Source organism: Marmota monax, unplaced genomic scaffold (assembly GCF_021218885.2).
Source record: "Marmota monax isolate L192 unplaced genomic scaffold, Marmota_monax_Labrador192_F-V1.1 WCK01_AAM20220418_F8-fsc00691, whole genome shotgun sequence".
In the NCBI taxonomy this organism is placed as follows: domain Eukaryota; kingdom Metazoa; phylum Chordata; class Mammalia; order Rodentia; family Sciuridae; genus Marmota; species Marmota monax.
In genome coordinates, this window is record NW_026694240.1 from 44,342 (window position 1) to 62,908 (window position 18,567).

Consider the following 18,567-nt stretch of genomic DNA (forward strand, 5'->3'; position numbering starts at 1 on the left):
ACCGGAAGTGGTGGGGCGGGTCAAAGGAGGTACGGTACCGAAAGCTCATGGCGGCGCTGATATTAGGGTTCGGCCGGGTTATCCGGTCCCCAGGTGGCCAACTTTGGCGTCTCCTTCCTAGCGGAATCGAGCATTGGGTGCTGGCGGAGAGGACTGCTAGAGTCTTGTTGACGCAGTGCTGCGCGCGGCATGAGGCGCTGCGGCTGGCCTCCAAGTTCCCCGGCAGTTGCCTGAGAAGCCTGCCCTTAAGTACCGCGGTGCCGCCACCCCCGGGGTCGTCAGGTCCTGAGTCGAAGGGCAGCAGAGACCCCACGCGCCCCTCTAAACCTGGGGTGAGTGTACACCTGGAGCCCTTCCAGCTCCTGTCGCCGCTGTCCGCAGCCGTTCCATTTGGTCAAACCCTCAGAGACTACTCGGTCAAGCCTGAAAGTGTCCTCAGCTTGGCGGTTTTACCTGCCTAATGGAATGTCATCCCGTTTCCCCTGGTTTATCAGTAGCCAGTGTTTACGAGAACTTGAAAACCAACACCTTCTCTGCGGGGTTAGATACTTGGGCTTGGACTTAACACATAGATTCCAGTTTTTTCTTAAGGTTCTCAAACCACTATAATTGAAGTGCCAGAGCACGTCTATAATTTCTGTCTGTTGAATCCCCCTTCTGAAATTGAAACATAGGTGATTTTAGATGTGTGTGCATACACCTATTTCTTGGGTCCCTCCCCCCCCCCCACCCCCCAGTTCTAGTTCTGACCCCAAAAGAATTGAGAGCTACTACCCTCTAGTGACAGGTGAGAGAACTGGGTTTTCGGAGTTGTGGAAAGGGTTAATGAGCTCCCCCTAGGTGGCAAACATCTTTCTTATTTTGAAACTTGAAAGAGCCTGGAAGTAATTCGATGCAGTTTGCAAAATTTCACTTATTTTATGTGTATTTTCAGTTTTCAGCACAGGCTGGTAATTGTTTTTTAAAATCAACAGTTGGAGCAAAGTTCACGCATGCTAATAGTCATGGTACTTGACCTCTTTGGGTTGATTTTCCACATGAACAGAAAATAACCTGGGGGGGGGGGGCTTTCCCCTGGAATGACTACCTTTGTAATTGACTGTATTCAGAACTCAGCTATAACTGCCTTCGCAGAAACTTTCAGTATTTTATCATCCCATTGTAACCTGAAACATTCTGCATATTTAACAAGATCATGACCTGAGTATATGCATATTAAAAACTGCTGAAATTAATTTCAGCATGGTTAAATGTTTGTGACTTACTAGAATTTTTATTTTTTAAATATTTGCCCCAGTAGCCTGTTTCTTGGAAGTCTTTAGCATTCACATTTGCTATTGGAGGAGCTTTATTGGCTGGAATGAAGTACTTCAAGAAAGAAAAGACAGAGAGTAAGTAGATATCATCAGGTCATGTCTGAATAAAATCCTAAGTCTGGACTAGCATTTTTTTTCATTGTTGTTTTAAAAACTTTGTTTTGAAATAATTTTAGATTCACAGAAGAGTTGCAAAGATGGATAGAAAGTTCCCAGTGTACTTTCACTGAGTTTCTTATATAACCATGGCACATTTATCAAAACCAAAAAATTGAAAGTTAGAACAATTAACCACTACAGAATATTTTAATATCACATATTCAGTCAATGTCTTTTACTTTTCCAAATCAATCACAATCCCACTTTCCAACAATATTAAAAGACTTATTTCGAATAGATTTGAATGTGTACTATATGAAGTCCAGAGAATACAAAGATGACTAAAGTGCTATCCAGTCTTTTAGGTGCACATGACAGGGAAACAGACACAGAAAGAAAGGGTTTCACTAGGTGAGATTCTGGCAAACCAGAAGGAAACTCCAGGTGCTGTTAGGGCCCAAAGGAAGGCGCAACTTTGGGGTGAGAGAAGGTTGCCTGAGAGTAGATCCTGCAAACCAGTGAGTAGCACCAGAGGCTGACCATGGTTGATGGAGAGTCAGGCATTGTTGTGTATTAGCATCCTTAAATGTTTAGGGAGAAAAAAAATAACTTTATATTTTAGTGAATATTTCAGGATTTTAAGATTTGGATTAGAAATGTTAATTAAATCTTTAAGGTATTGCTTAAATCTGATTCAGTTCTTAACTTTAGAGCCGTTTTAGTGGCCATTATACAAAGAGTAATGTTTAAATCTGGGAATGAGAATTCATAGACTGTAGAATCTTGGTTCTGTAGAATTTTAGTATAGAATATAAGTTTGTATTGATATTGATAAAGATGACTGTTTTGCATTATGATCAATATTTTATTGATATGCAAAGCAAGGAAAATAAGTGACAAATTTAAATATGCAAGCTTTTGATTTTGGTTTGTAGTTTCATTTTACAATAGTGTTTGTTGTACTTAGAAAATTTACTACGAGGTAACCTTAAGTGTTTCTAAATTATTTGATGGTATTTGTTGACATGATGCCTTATCATCTCCAGATACTTTCACTATTTCCTTCAAACAAGAAAATTCTCCAGTGTAATCACAGTATAACCATAAGAATCAGAAAAGTAACATCCATATGTTACTGGCTGAATTGTTCCAGAAGAGGATGAAATAGTTTTGCCATTTTCTTATAGTGCTTATTACATATCAAGGCATTTAATTTGGTTTTATTGTTTTGTGTTTATTTTTCTGAAAAGATTTTTAACTTATTGAAAACAAACAATTTGTTCACATTTTGTGCCTCCCCCATGGTCTATTAATATAGTGCTAACCATGTATCAAGTATATTTGGTTAGAATGACTTTTTGGTGTTGTGTATGTGTCTTTTTAAGAGCTGGAGAAGGAACGGCAGCGAAGCATTGGAAAGCCTTTACTTGGGGGACCATTTTCCCTCACAACTCATGAAGGAGAACCCAAAACTGACAAGGATTACCTGGGCCAGTGGGTATTGATTTATTTTGGTTTCACTCATTGCCCTGATATCTGTCCAGAAGAACTAGAAAAAATGATTCATGTCGTGGATGAAATAGGTAAGAAAGCCATTGCTAACTCTATACTATTTATGATTACTTTACGTTACTGTTTTTCTCATTTCCTGCATTATGTTAGGTGGGGCAGTATGAATATTTAGTTTGTAAGAACATAAAATCTCGGCATTCAGCTTGTTTCTTGCTCTGATTCTGTAACCTTCCTTCTACCAACAGAAACTTGCTTTGATAGTAAATGTTAGATCACTTAAAATTGTCACTGTGGCCTGACGACGTCCCTGAACTCTGTTTTTATATAGTGCCTTCTCCCCAGTGATGATTAGATTTGGAAATCTGAAATGATCTGTAGTTAGTAGTATTTTTATTAATACCATTTAGAAGGAAGGGTGCTTCCTCCTTCAAATGAAGAGCTTTGGGATATTTAATCCTTATTAATATTCATTTTGCTCTTGAGATATGGTAGGAAAAAAAAACTGTAAACACTGGATCAGATTAGAAAGTAAGATGGCCACATGATGGGATCCAGAGTAACAGTGTTTCCATAACAGCACATGTATTTGATAGGATATTTTACCTGGTTCCACACAACAGACGATAAATATACAGACCTACTCCCTTCCCTGTCCTCTCCACTCCAGTGTTAGATGTCCCTTTGTTTCCTTAACAGTTTGCTGTTACACTTGTGAATACTAATTGGAACTTTCTTCCAGATAGTATTCCATCTCTGCCAAATTTAACTCCACTTTTCATCACCATTGACCCAGAGAGAGATACAAAAGAAGCCATTGCAAATTATGTGAAAGGTATGTTTGTTTATAATAATTTATATCTACTTAGTTCTTACAGTTTTTGAAATACCAACTAATTTAAAGCTTACAGTGCCTCTTAAAATAGGACAAACAGCATTATCACCAATTTTACAGGCAAATAAAAAGGTGAAACTCAGTGGTGACCTGGCTAGTTAATAAATGAAAAGCAGGTTTCTCAATTCCTGGTGCAGCACTCTTTGTATTTTATCAAGAGGAAGGATTTGGCTTGACCTTCATATATGAACTAAAAAGAGCCTTGAATTGAGAGCAAGGACAAATTTCCTCTAGTTCTAGTTTACCTCATTTCCTTTCTTGTAAAATTAGGAGAAACGTATATTCTGGGAATGTGTACATTGGAAAATTAAAGATGAGTTGTTAAATTTGTATTTTGAACTCATAACACATGTTCAGTTGTTAGTGTGAGCAAGTTGTTTAATTTCTCTGGGTTCAAGTTTCTTCAGTATAGGAACTCAAAAATTAGGAATGTACAGTTTAGTTATTGTGCATTTGATTTAATTCCTAGTCAAAACAACCTAGTATGCACATTCTCTAAAACTCCAAGTTATGTAAACATTTTTTTTGTGAAGTACCTGCTATTTATCTTATTACTTTTAACAGATTTATTGAGGTATAATTGACATACAGTTGTGTGCATATTTAAAATGTATAGTTGGTTACCTACTGGTGGGTAGAGTCTGCATAAACTGTAGGCCTCATCAATTTCTTCTTTACTGGTTTACTGGTTCTTGACTCATGAATTTACCATTTTTTTTTGTGTGTGTGTGATGGTTCTGGGAATTGAACCCAAGACCTTATGAATGCTAGGCAAGCACTCTACCAACTGAGCTACATGTCCAGCCCTTGTCTCATGAATTCAAAGAATGAAACCCACTGAAGAGGAAGAATGAGTGTAAAAGAGTAGGATTTATTTGAGTGGGAAGCAAAGATACAGCTCTGGCAAGGCAAGAAGGAACTGGATAGGGGTTGCCACTTGAGTGTACTAGTCTAGGGGTTTTTGTAGCACTTGGATCATCATTGTTGGTCCAAATTAATGCTAATCAGGGTTTGGAAAGTATTAATGCTATTGATTGGTCCTGTGATCCCTATCTGGGTTTGCCCCACTTTCATTTTCCTTCTGATCTGTGAGGTTGGTAGATCATGATCCTGGGCTCCAGGCTGAGGCTGTATGTGGAGCGGGTGTCTGCACCAGGCCATAACCAGACTGCTTCGGTATGACAGGCCGTAGTGCCCTGGCTTGCCACAGCCCATGCTCACCACCTGCTGTATAACCTACCTCAGCCTACCTCTGCTTTTCATGGAGTTTAGTGAGTTGGCTATGCTACTAGGTGGCTGGGGAGCATGTCACTTTCACCATAATCAAACGATGAACATCTCCATGACCCACAAAAGTTTCCTTTACCTTGTTAATCCTCCCATCTCCATGCAATCACAAAACTGCTTTCTATTATTACAGTTACATAATAGTTGCCTTTGTTAGTGGCTTTTATAAATGTAATTATAGGGGCTGGGTTGTGGCTCACTGGTACAGCACTTGCCTAGCATGTGTGAGGCACCAGGTTTGATTCTCAGTACCACATATAAATAAATAAAATAAAGGTCCATTTTTAAAAAATGTAATTATACAATATATACCCTCTTTGAATGCCTTCCTTCAGCATTGTTATTTTGAGATTCCCCTATGTTATGACATGTATCATAATCCACTCCTTTTTATTATTTAAGTAGACACTGATATACAGTTTTTTTCCAGTTTTTACTTATGATAAGTAATAACTTTTATGTATAAGTCTTTGCATGGACACATGCTTTCATCTGTCTTGAGTAAACAACTAGGTATAGAATGACCAGATCAGATGGAGTATATTTTACTTTTTAAGAAACTAGGGGCTAGGTTGTGGCTCAGTAGCAGAGCACTTGCCTCACACATATGAAGCACTGGGTTCAATCCTTAACACCACATGAAAAATAAACAAAAATAAAGATATCATGTCCACCTATAGCTAACAAATTTTTAAAAATTTATGAAAAAAGAAACTAACAATTTTTCCAATATGATTGTATACTTTTACATTTCTGCCAGCAGCAAATGAGAGTTCCAACTTCTTCATATTTACACTACCCTTTGTATGGCAATGTTTTTAATTGTAGCTACTTTAATGGTAGTATCTTATTGTGCTTTTAATATCATTTCTGTAATGACTATTAGCATTTTTTAATTTCTTATTTGCTACCTGTGAAGTGTCTGTTCACATCTTTTGTCTATTTTATTGTTTTTGCATGTGTGTATGTATGACTATATATATATGGGTATATTAGTTTTACTCTGGATATAAGTCCTTTATCAAGTATTCGATTTGCTAATATTTTTTCCCAGTTCTATGGCTTGTCATTTCAATCTCTTAACAGTGTCTTTTGAAAAACAGTTTTATTTCTGATTAAGTCCAAGGGTATCAGTTTATTCTTTTATATGTAGTATCTTTTGTTTGGTGTATAAGAAGTCTTTGCCTAACTGAAATTGACAGATGTTTATGTTTTCTTCTTAATGTTCATAGTTTTTGTTGGGCACAGTAGTGCATGCCTATAATCCCAACTACTTGGGAGGCTGAGGCAGGAGGATTGTAAGCTAAAAGACATCCTGGGCAATTTAACACTACCCTGCCTAAAAATAAAAAGGTCAGGGAATGTGACTCAGTGATATATTCCACCCAGGCTCGATCCCAGTACCCCCTGCCAAAAGGGAGAAAAGAATAGAAAAAAATTATAGTTTTTTGTTGTTGTTTTATACATTTAAGCCAAATTTATGCCTGTAATTTGTACGATTTTCAGAACCAATAGCATAGTTTTGTCCAAAAGCAATTAAAACCAGCTATTTATAAATTAACTCATGGGGTAATACACAATCTCTAATTTAAATGTGTTTATTAGCAGTTATTCTTATCACGTATTACTACAGCATAATATTCTCAGATGAATAGATTCCTGAGTTGCTGTAACTAACTGAAACACCAACTATGTGGTAATTTTCTTCCACAACACATACACACATTTATTGCTAGTTACATTTGGAAATGAAAGAGATTAAAATTTTTTAGTTAATGTTTTCGAAAATTTGCAGTTTCAGAAGTTCAACTTTTAAAAGTTTGGATATGCAGCTAACTAGGCTTTGTTCACCTTTCTCATTATTTACTCAAAGAGTAAAAAAGAAAAATAAGCCAATTTGCTTTCACAGTACCCGAGTCATTCCTCAATTTAGAATGGATTAGTCCAAGGAACAAACATGGGCTTGTGTACCATTGGACCAAATGTTCGATTGGTATTTCAGTAGTCCGATGAATCCAGTGTTTTAAATGACTTCCATTAGCTCATTTACATACATTTCAAAAACTTTAACAGCATGTACATGCTACGGTTTACCCTGATCCCTGAGTTTGCTATAATTGGTCCTTGAAATAATGGATATCAATTAATTGTTCAGCTCTTTATCAGAAATTAAGAGTAGCACCTAATATCCATTTTAAGATATTGGAAAATAAGATGCAGTTTTTTGGTTTTTTTTAGAGAGAGAGAGAGAGAATTTTTTTAATATTTATTTTTCAGTTTTTGGTGGACACAACATCTTTATTTTATTTTTTTATGCGGTACTGAGGATCAAACCCAGAGCCCCGCACATTCCAGGCGAGCGCGTTACTGCTTGAGCCACATCCCCAGCCCCAGATGCAGATATTTTAATATGATCTTAAATGTTTTTTTCTCATATAAGCAATGAAAAACTAGTACTTAATTCATGGGAATATTTTTAAACTTCATTGTATTTCAACTATATATTTTATAAAAGCACATTAATTTAAAGTGTCATTTAAATTATTGGAATGTATTCCCTCTGGATCTTTCCTAATCAGTCATAAAAAGATTTGAATTTCTATATGTAGTTCAGAGGAGAATTTCATTTGTTCTATGTGAATTTTGAAAATGGACTGGGGGCGTGGCTCAGTGGTAGAGCACTTGCCTAGCATGGTTAAGGCTCTGGGTTCAATCCCCAGCACCACAGCAAAACAACCAAACACAACAACCAAATAAGACTTTCAGCATATGAATCATGAAAAAGTGTTTGGGGATTCGCAGGGGGAAACGTAGCAATGGCACTGTTTTATAACTGATGTTATTTTATTTTATTTTTTTGAGGTAGCAATGTTTATTTTGTTAGCTTCTCATTTTTTACTGTCTTTTTCTTGTTTTATTTAGAATTTTCTCCCAAACTTATTGGTTTGACTGGCACAAAAGAAGAGATTGATCAAGTGGCCAGAGCATATAGAGTATATTATAGTCCTGGCCCCAAAGATGAAGATGAAGACTACATAGTAAGTCAGTGTTCTGCTTTTAACCCACGGGCTAGCTCCTAGATCTTGAATATTTATAAAGCATTAAATGACTGACTGGCTTCCAAGATGAAAGAAAGCTTGAGATTATGGCAAATTCCTTGGGATATTTAAAAGAATAGAATTATTTATATATGTGTGTGTGTGTTACTGGAAATTGAACCCACAGATGCTCTGCCACTGAACTTCTTCCGCAGTTCATTTTATTCATTGTTTTGGAAGTTACCCAGGCTGGCCTTGAACTTGCAATCCTCCTTCTTCAGCCTCCTGAGTAGCTGGGATCACAAGTGTACACCACTGCACCCAGCAAGAAGCATATGTTTTAAAGATGACTTTAGTTTATATTTGGTGTTTTTATAATTTAATTGTATATCTATCCTTTCTAGTGGCACATATATCTATGAGGCAATATAAAATCGGATACCTTGGTACCATGTTACAAATGAAGAGGAGCCATTTTGTGGAGGCAAGGCTTACTTTAGTTTTAGTTTAAAAAACATTATATTGGTTTTCTTAATAAAGAGGAGTAAGAAATAAGCTTCTTTATAGAAGCAGTTGTAGGTCATGAGGAATTGCATTTTGGGTTAGGTGAGTGTTCTGAAAAGCAGGAGAAAAAAATGAAAGCTGACGAAAGGTAGATTTTCTGTGAAGTTTATTTGCATATCAACTATGTGCCTTGCACAGTTTGAGTTAATATGTGTTTTTTAATGAGGAACAGAAATTCTAGTAAGGTCTTCATCTATAGCTCTTGCATTAAAGAGCTGCCTTCATGTGCACCAGCACTCATGGTGCTGCAGCATCAACGGACATAGCACTGCCCCCACTCCAACCCACTGTTTTCTTCTCAGTACAGTTTTTCCTATCACATTTGCATTGACACTGAATTGATATATTATCACAGATTTTTTTTCAATTTTTATACTCTGGTTTTTCTGTATTAGTTGAGCAAAGTGATTAATCATAAGAGCCTTTCCAGCTACAAAGCTGATTTGGGGTGTGTGGAGGGGCAACACCCTAAATCATTGATTCTCCTGCTCCCCGTGATGTATCCTTAGAGCCACGTGCAGAAGGGATATCTCATTGCAGTACTCTACTGCCCACTGTGGTTTCTGCATCGTCTGAACCTGGAACACACTATGCGCCCCTATAGTTTGTAGCCTAAATTAAAAGCAGGCTTTTGACCCTTCTGTCTTAATCAAGCCCACAGAGTTATTGTGTGCACCTTCTAGGTCCGGTTCTTCATAGTGTTAGGGAAACTTGAGTTCATGGGAGAAGAGGACAAGAGAAAATCAAACATTTTTTCTTAAGCCCTGAGTTTAAGGGAAGTGGACAGACCTTCCTGTGGTTTCCTCTTAAGCACTGGTGACATAAAAAGAAAGAAGAGCAAAGGGGTCCCGGGGCCAAGAGAGGAAGTCATGGGCAAAGGGACTTTTTACACTTCTGTGCTTTTTCTATACAGAGTTATTTTAACTGGTTTTGAGTTTAACTAACATGACAGTGGGAGCAGAGGAGCCTTACACAAACTTTTTTATGAGTATGTACAACCTAAGCTAGGTAATTCTCCTTAGGCTTGTCTTATAGTTCTAATTATGTCAACAAAAATTTTACAAATGAAACTTGATAGCTTGTGAAATTTAAATTTATAATACCCAGTTAAAATATCAAGAGATATCTTGCTAAAACCAAAATGCTGCTTACCACAGAAGTGGGGTTTGGGTCAAACTGCTATCAGATATCCAACTGTACTCTAGCTGCCCCTCTACGATTTTCTTTGATTGTGTAGTTGCCTTCATTGATTGGTCTTGATGCAGTGAGGATACATCATTTTCATGTTTATAGCTAGTAGTATATAGCTAGGTGCCAGCAAGATCAGAAAACAAAGCAAACGAAAGAAAACACAGGTTTGGATCCTGAAATTTGTATTCATAATGCAGCTAATCCAGAATCAGGATATTAATTTTTTAATATTAAAAATTAAAATGTAAATATATAAGTCTTATGGAGACTTCTTTGAGGCTTTAGAATGTATCTTTGATCCTATTTTGAGATATGCTTGGTCTACTGAGGTAGAATTTGATCTTTTGATAAGCATCAGAGTTCATTGCTGTACTTTTGCTAAATCAACCAATAGGGGGAGACACTCTCCAGCTTCTTAGGTTTTTCATTAGTATAACTTATATCCCCTGAAGTTACAGATTTTCACACACAAGATGGTATGGGAGACAAGAAGGATCTAGAGGCCTGCACCAGACAAGGTGGTGTACACCTATAGTCCTAGCTACTCAGGAGGCTGAGGACAGATCGCCAGCCTGGGCAACTTATTGAAACCCTTTCGCAAAATAAAAATTTTTAAAGGGCTGGGAGTACAACTCAGTGGTAGAGTGCCCCTGGGTTCCATTTCTAGAAGCACCAAAAAAAGAAAAAAGAAAAAAAAAAAAAAAGGACCTATGAGGAGTAAGGGAGTAAAGATCAACCTGAGGTGGAATTGAGATTTTCCTAATGTCAGACAACAGTAATAAAAGGTAAGCTTCTGGATTTTGAATGGACTCTTCAGACTGAAAGTATATGTAAATTGGGCATGGCAAACATTTGGGATTCCTTTAAGCTAAGTCTCTATTATATATTAAAGTTTTGCTTTATTTTATGAGCATTAGTTGGAAAATACTTTTGGGTGAAAAAAAGAACACAAATTGCTTTCAAACCTAGGAAAAATTCAATTTCATAATAAAAGAAATGTGTTTTTTTTTTAATGTAATACCATTTTTTAACCTATTACTTCAGCACTGGTCAGAAAGTTTGTAAATGTATTGTCAATATATTGTTAAAATTGGAAATACACTGTTGGAATGTATTTGGAACAATAGGCACTTCCATGCATTATTGATAGGAATTAAAACTGATACACTCATCAAGGGGGCATTTTGGCAGTATATATCAATATCTAAAGTCAAATGCTTTCTTTAGCCTAGAGATTCTACTTTGGGGAATTTATCCTATGCACTGTAGCATTGTTTGTAAAGAGAAAGGACTGAAAACCAAGCAACCATTATTTTAAAAGCTATTATATACGTATTGATACAGAACAATGATCTGAATATTGTTAAGTGAGAAGAAAGAATGGTACGTTACTGATGTATAAAAATGAATATGGGGCAGAAAATTTCTCTGAAAGAATGCAGTGGTTCCTTCTGAGAACTGAGGGATCCAGAACAGAAAGAAGACTAAAGTATATAAATTTATTGAATTTTTATGTGCATGCATTTACCTTTTGAAAAAAAGTGTGCGTGTGTGTGTGTGTGTACATAACTTGGCATTAAAAGAGCTTAGTTGCTGTTGCCCAGTAGAATTACAGATTAGCAGCATGATGATTAAAAAATATATTGTGGACTTTAGAATCAGGAGGATGCTTGAGTTTCAGGTGAGAGTTGGCATTCTCTAACTTACCCTCCCCAGCATGTGCACCATTTGTACAGGAAAATGCCTATCTCAGGAGTGGAAACAACATGTGAAAGAATGTGTCAGTTACAGCTAGTTTCATTCTTCTACTAGGAACTACTAGAACTTTTAATAGATGTCAATTTTGCCCTGCCCACAACTCAGATGAAATATTGAGAAGTGACCACTGACAAGTGTGACAGATATGGATCGAAGAATGTATTGGAAAGTAGTTTATGTTGAGAACACTCAGAGAATAAGTCCAGCATAACTGCAATTATGGTTTTTAAGAGCAAGAGAATAGAGGAAAAATAATAGAAAAAGGAAGACATGGGATAAAGAGATGCATAAGCAACAGAGCAAGGTTTGACTAGAGAACTGGAGACTTAATTCTAATTTCTCTGTCAAATATGTAGAGAAATGTTAAGCCCCTGTCTTGGTCCTGCAGTAAATTCTTCCATAGCACACGGAAGGCACCAGCTGTTTGAGCTCTCCTGCATGTATTCTTTCCTTATGGGGTAGGCAAGTGGCTCTTTCCATTTGCTATGTCTTTAAGAATGTGTATATTAAAATATAATAATCTCACAGACACATAATGTGTTTGGGGGTAAATTTGGGGAGTGCTCCAGTTGGTATGTGTGAGCACATTCCTGTCTTCCTGTCTCGCCAGATAGCAACCAGGCCTGCGATAAATCCCAAGGACTTATACTGCCAAATCTGCTCTTTAAAATTGGATTTTATGGAAGCAACTAGCTAAAAAGATTGATGACTAATCTGAACTTAAGTTAGAGGGACACTTTAAGAACTTAATCAGAAAAATAGATGCTAGATTTTAGCAGACTCCTTAGGGATATAGTATTTATAGCTCCTGAGGCACTTCCAGGTGATTTGCTTCAGATGGTGTTCATGATATATAAAAATGTGGTAGGGGAGAAAAACATGCCTTCCTGTTTATTTGAATTACTAATATCAGGACTAAATATTGTATTAGGACATATAGATTAAATAATTAGACAAGTGAATAGTTTTCTGAGTTCTCATAAAATATGGTAAGCAGAATTTGGACAATAATGAGTTCTATCTAGAACATAAAGGAATACACCCAAGAACTTGCAAGGAAAGTAATTTTTTACCAACACTTAATTTCACGGGGCATCTCTATTACCCTGGTTAAGGGGTCAGCTGAGATACTTTACTCAAAAATGTAAGGTATTTGCAAAGTAGAATTGCTCTTCCACAAGCACTTATGATCTTATGAAGCCTGCAACAGCCATTTTTACCAGGTGGGTTCTTTCTTAGAGATTAGATATATGGGGGTGTTAAGAATTTAATCAAGAGAACTCTGGGTGCTAGCTGACGTTACAGGCAATAGCTGGTACAGATTTTTGGAACACAGAGTTTAGACAATCCATTGCTATGAATTTACTATATATAAGAGTCCATTCCATAAAAATAGATGCATTGCAATGGTTATTAGTTCTCTTATTCTGTAGTATTTATTCAGTAAAATAAGTGGTCTGTTTTGTTGATCTTTTTGTCATCTCTCTCCCTCTACCTTTCCTCTGCAGGTGGATCATACGATAATAATGTACTTGATTGGACCAGATGGTGGGTTTCTAGATTATTTTGGACAGAATAAGAAGAATGCAGAGATAGCTGGCTCAATTGCTGCACACATGAGGGCACACATGAAAAAGAGGTAGCCAGAGCAGCATCGTGGATGTTGTTCTCTTGCCAAAGAGGACGGAAGCTTTGTCTCCCATAGGAGCCAGTGTACATAATATGCAGCCTACACGAGAACATCTATGTGCTATATGAGATGTTCCCCTTGGATTCAGCCAAGATTCTTGGAACTGTGAGGATCACAACCCAAAGTTTCCCATGTAGCCACCATGCGTCCAGAGGACCAAGTTAAAATGAAGGCAGTAGAGAGCAGAGCTCCTAGAAAGACGCCTCAAGGAGAGGCACTGGCATGCCCTTGAACAGGGCCCTTGGAGCAATATTGCCACTTTCCCTGTGTGTTGGACCCTTCCTTGCTCACACAGATTGTGGGACTGAATTTTACAGAAAGAAGTGTAATTCCATAGTGCTCTCACTGTTTTTGCCTTGAACTCCTAATGGCTGGTAACAGTTGTGTTCAGCACTCGCCATTCAGGGCTAAATTTTATACTTGAAAGCAAAAGCTTAGTCTTCCTTGTTAACGATCATCACGGTCAGTCTTGCCTTCACTCCTCTGGCAGCAGATGCTGATTTGACTAATGAAGATGAATAATCTGTCATTTGGACTAAACTGTTAGTTCATTTCCTCTAGGGGTCTTTTTTATGATTTTTTTTTTAAGCTAAATGATTTGCCAGGTTTTCAGTGATACACCAAATGAAAATCAGAGGACGTAGATACTAGGTGTGACGCAGACTATGTGCGTGTTCCACATTGCACTGAGTGTAAAATAAAGATATATTTAGCTTTCCAACTTGAACAAGCATGACTTTTCTTCTTGGTAGAGCGTGGGTGTGTAATGGCAGCACACATCTCTCAGGGCAGAGACCCATAAACTCGGGTGGGTGGTTGGGTGCATGTTAAAACACAGGGTTCCAGGGCTGAAGTTTCATTCTGAACAGACATCCCTGCTGAACGAGATGCTGGTGATCTGGCGACCACACCTGCAGTAAGAGTTTAATAGAGAAATAATGGTAAGCCATCCTTTGGTTGGATGTCTGTTGGCCATTCAAGAAAATGATCCTTGAGTGAAGAAATGAATTTTGGCTTTTGTTCCTAATTTTGACTTCCCTGGTCCTGGGTTGGACCATTACCATTTTCTATTTGAAGCTGCTGCTCTAGGCCAAGTTCTCTGAACATTTTCATTCAATCCTAAGCTACAACAAGTATAATGCCTAGTTGAAAGACATTCTTTTTACACATCAATTGTGTTTTACTATAGTTAAAACTGAAGCATGTTCTCTAAGATTCCTGTGTCATAGTCAAACCACCAAACTTACAAATGTGATTGTATTTGGAGATAGTAATTAAAGAGGTGATTAAAATGAGACCATTAGGGTAGGTCTTCCCTTAGCCAATATTACTGATTTCCTTAATAAGAGCTAGGGACACATGCACAGCAAGACCCTTTGACGGTCAGAGAGAGAGGTCTCCAGAAGAAACCAGCCTGCCGACACCTTGTTCTTAGAATACCAAGCTCCAGAATGGTGAGAAGATACGAGTTTAAACTACTGGCACTTCCTTAGGGCAGGCCTAGGAAACCAGTGCAATAGCCCATTCCTTAAACAGCTACAAGATATTCGCTTACCTCATCGGTAGTTGGTTTGGAATGACTTTCTCAGTAATCTTATCAAGAAAGCAAGGAGGAACTTATTAAAAGACTAGTCTTGTGTAACAAGACAGGTGTTAAATATCTGAAATGCCAAACATTTAAAAAGATGATCTGTTTTAAGCCCCAAGCCATTTGTGTGGCTCACTTTGCAGCAAGCTTGCTCTTGGATAAAATGTGGTCTTCATTCTCAGCTGTTGCCAGATAGAGCTTGTGTAATGATCCAGAAAGGGAACAGCAACTTTTGAAGAACTGTTTTCTTTGCTCTTCATTCCAGTGTCGAATTTAAAGGCTTAGAGTCAGGATGATAGAAGCAGGAAAGGGGGCCCCTGAAATTTTTATTCATGAAGTATCCACTTCTAGATAATAAAGGTGTAAAACTCAGGTCCCAATTTATATTCTGGTCCCTGCGTGTTCCATGGCTATGGTGTGCATATGATGATCACATAAATTAAGCCCAAACTGGGGGTTCCAAGCTGCCTTTCAATGGGTTCTCACTTGAAGATCTTTATCTGAGTAGGTTAGAGTGTTTTCACTGGGCTCTTAAATAGAATTAATATTTTTTAAAATGCTTTTTGTTTATTTGAAAAATATAAGAATCCTGTCAATGGAACAGGCATGAAAGAACTTACTGTACATGGGTTTGTGAGGCAACTGATGCCTGGGGTAGAAGAGCTGAGATTTATTGAGTCGGGAGGCTCATAGGAACCCAGGAATATGATATGAAATTGTAATGTGTCTACATAGGATTTAAGTATCTCATTTTTGAACATAAGGTTAAAATAAATTAAAATTTTCAACCATAACCTCCCAAACAACTTTATTTTTTTTACATATAAAAAATTAAATTGTGTGTATATGAATTGCTTTTGAAAGATCAGTTGTTCATGCAAGCATTTTTTCATCCGTTTGGTTTATACTTTGTAATGCTAGTTATGAGTGACATGACTGATGATATGGGTATTCATTCCTGTTACTAATGAGGTGCAAGTAATAACCTCTGTAGCCATGTCTTCATTAATAACATTTTTGAAAGTTAGGAGGTAATTATTTTGTTTATTTTCTAAGTGTATTTAAAGGTCTTTCATTCTGCTTTCATAATTATACCATGTCCTCAATAGAGAAAGTTTGGATTGTGCAGAAAACTTGAAGGAAGAACACTTAAAATCATTGTTGTTCCACTGTGGAAAAATACTATTTGGATGCATTTCCTTTCAGTCTTCAGCATTTTTGTATAAATCTTTTTTTGTACCAGAAATTCACAAAAGTGTTCCTTTAAAACAATTAGACATGATAGATGGAGCTCAAGTCTCCGTCTCCCCCATCCTTGACCCCTCCTCACAAGTAACTACTGTTTTGTGTTCTGTGTGAGTCTTCTCAGAATGTTTAGAATCCACTTAGGCTGGATTCCCAGGATCAATTTTTAATACTAAGAGTAAAAAGTGTTATTATCCTGACACACTGATACTACTCAATTTTTATAATTACTGGTTTTAGTGAGTATTGAAGGTCCCCCTCTCCCTTGCCAAGGCTAGATAGTGGGTTGTCAAGAGGAAAAAGTAGTTGGCAAGGTAAATTTTTATTTTCCCCTCACCCCAACATGCACACATACCCACTGGAGTGTGCTTGGGATGATGCTCAAGGAACAGCAGGAAGCCCAGCATGACTCAAGTCATGGGAGATCATCATTCAGTTTTAGCTGTAGTTCTTGTTTTCTTTAATAAAAATACTTCTTTAGATTTAACATAAGTATTGAGAATTCAAAAGACAAAAGAGAGTCAGAACCATGAGAATGAGGAGATCAGAGAAGAGTCCAGGAGCCACAATCCAGAGGATTCTGGGAATCACCGGACTTTGGTTCTATTTTCAAGTGTTGGGAGAAGCCCTAGAACCACTGAGAACAGGAGCCTAACCCAGTCCATCAATCCAAGGACTGTTATGGTTTGGATGTGAGGTGTCCACCAAAGCTCATGTGAGACAATGTAACTTGAGGGTTTTTTTATTTGGAAATTTTCCAACCTATTCAAAGAATAGAATGATCAACTTGATACACCATCACCAATACTTAATCAACACAGTGACTTATCTTGTTTCATCTACCCTCCCCCATAGCTCAATTGCAACCTATATCTCTAAAAGAGACTAGTTCTGTCATTTAAAAACACAACCACAATCCCAATGCCAAAAATCTGCTTTGTATTAGTTATTAGTATTTGTGTTAGTATTTCCTTGTTCTCGTTTTCTGTTGCTGTAACAAAATACTTCAGGAAATAAAAGGAGAAAAGTTTTATTTGTGATTATGGTTCCAGAGGTTGCAGTCCCTGGTCTCCTGGCTCCATTGTGTCGAGGCACAACATCATGGCAGGGAGAACATGGTGGTTTGTTCCCACTTCTTACAGGTGATACCATTTCCCAGTATTGCTACAGGCTGGTGACTAAACCTTAAGCACATGGCCTTTGGGGGACATTTAAATCCAAACCATAGAATTACTTAATACCATCAGCTATCCAATCAATAAGAACATGAATTATTGGACTTTAAGAACATCTTGGACTTGAAGGAGCCATGACACTGTTCATCATGGAGGTGTGTTCTGTTCATGTCGACATGTGAGTTTATGTCCTCGTTTACACCCAGGCCAAGGAGGACATGAAGGGGTTAGAAAGCGAATCCCCCAGACCTCCCCTTCCATTCCCAATCATGGGGGGTGGTATTCAGTTTGGGCCTGGTTAGAAAAACCAACCTACTTGTGTTTGGGGTTTTTTTTGTTGTTGTTGTTTGTGTGTTTTGTGGGGGTTTTTTTGTTGTTGTTTATTTTTCTTTTTGTATAAAACAGGGATAACTCTGTTATGATGAAATAAGATGCTGGGAGAACAGGGAAGACTAACCTCCAGAAATAGAAGTCAAAATAGAACTCAGCTGGGGCAGAGTTGGATTGTTATTGATTGAAAAGTGTCCAACGGAATCTTCCAGAGCAATGGAAATATTCTAAATAGCTTGATCCATGTGATGACTTACATACTTAAAAGTGTATTAAGCTTTAAACTTAAGATTTATGAACTTCACTCTGTAAAATCTATACCTCAAAAAAAAAAATGGAGGGGAAGATGAGTTCCTGTGACAGGCAGACTTGAAAGGAAACAGGTCTGTGATATGAAGAAAGCATCAGTAACATTTACGACTTGCGAGTTTGGACAGTGATGCGAGCTCCTGCCCAGATTGCCCAAGGGGGAGAGGGAGAAGGTGGAACCTTCAGCAAGCTCTGAGGAAATCAGAAGAATGCAGTCAGAGAAGTAGGACTGACGTGTGACGAGGCAGTCACGGCACAGTAGCTGCACTTAAGCCCCGTGTTCAAGATCTTTCTTCTTACCCCACTGTCAGGTACAGGAAATCCATAGCTTCAGTGCCCGCCCACCCTACCCCACCCCCATGTGCAGGATAGCCACTAAAGCTGGCCCAACTTTGAGAGGCAGAGAAATTTTCTCCTGAGACTTTTGCAGGCTTTCAGGGACCCAGGATACTGAGGTAAAAACAAGCTGGGGGAGAACAGGCCCATTCCCTGTTACCTGCTGCAGTGAGCAGCAGTGATTGTCGGTCAACTTGAGATGACTCCAGTGATTCTTGTGCCCACTAGAGTCCCACT

The 18,567-nt window shown here is 37.8% G+C and overlaps 1 protein-coding gene across 1 annotated transcript; it reads left to right on the plus strand.

Annotated features, from left to right (window-relative positions):
• LOC124108454 (protein SCO1 homolog, mitochondrial) lies at window positions 1-14,068 on the plus strand. The gene is made up of 6 exons (XM_046466901.2): window positions 1-332; window positions 1,301-1,391; window positions 2,801-2,998; window positions 3,667-3,759; window positions 8,029-8,144; window positions 13,166-14,068. Exons 1-6 carry the CDS (start codon window positions 48-50, stop codon window positions 13,298-13,300), a joined length of 918 nt encoding a protein of 305 aa, XP_046322857.1. The 5' UTR covers window positions 1-47; the 3' UTR covers window positions 13,301-14,068.
• Window positions 14,069-18,567: the final 4,499 nt, after the last annotated feature.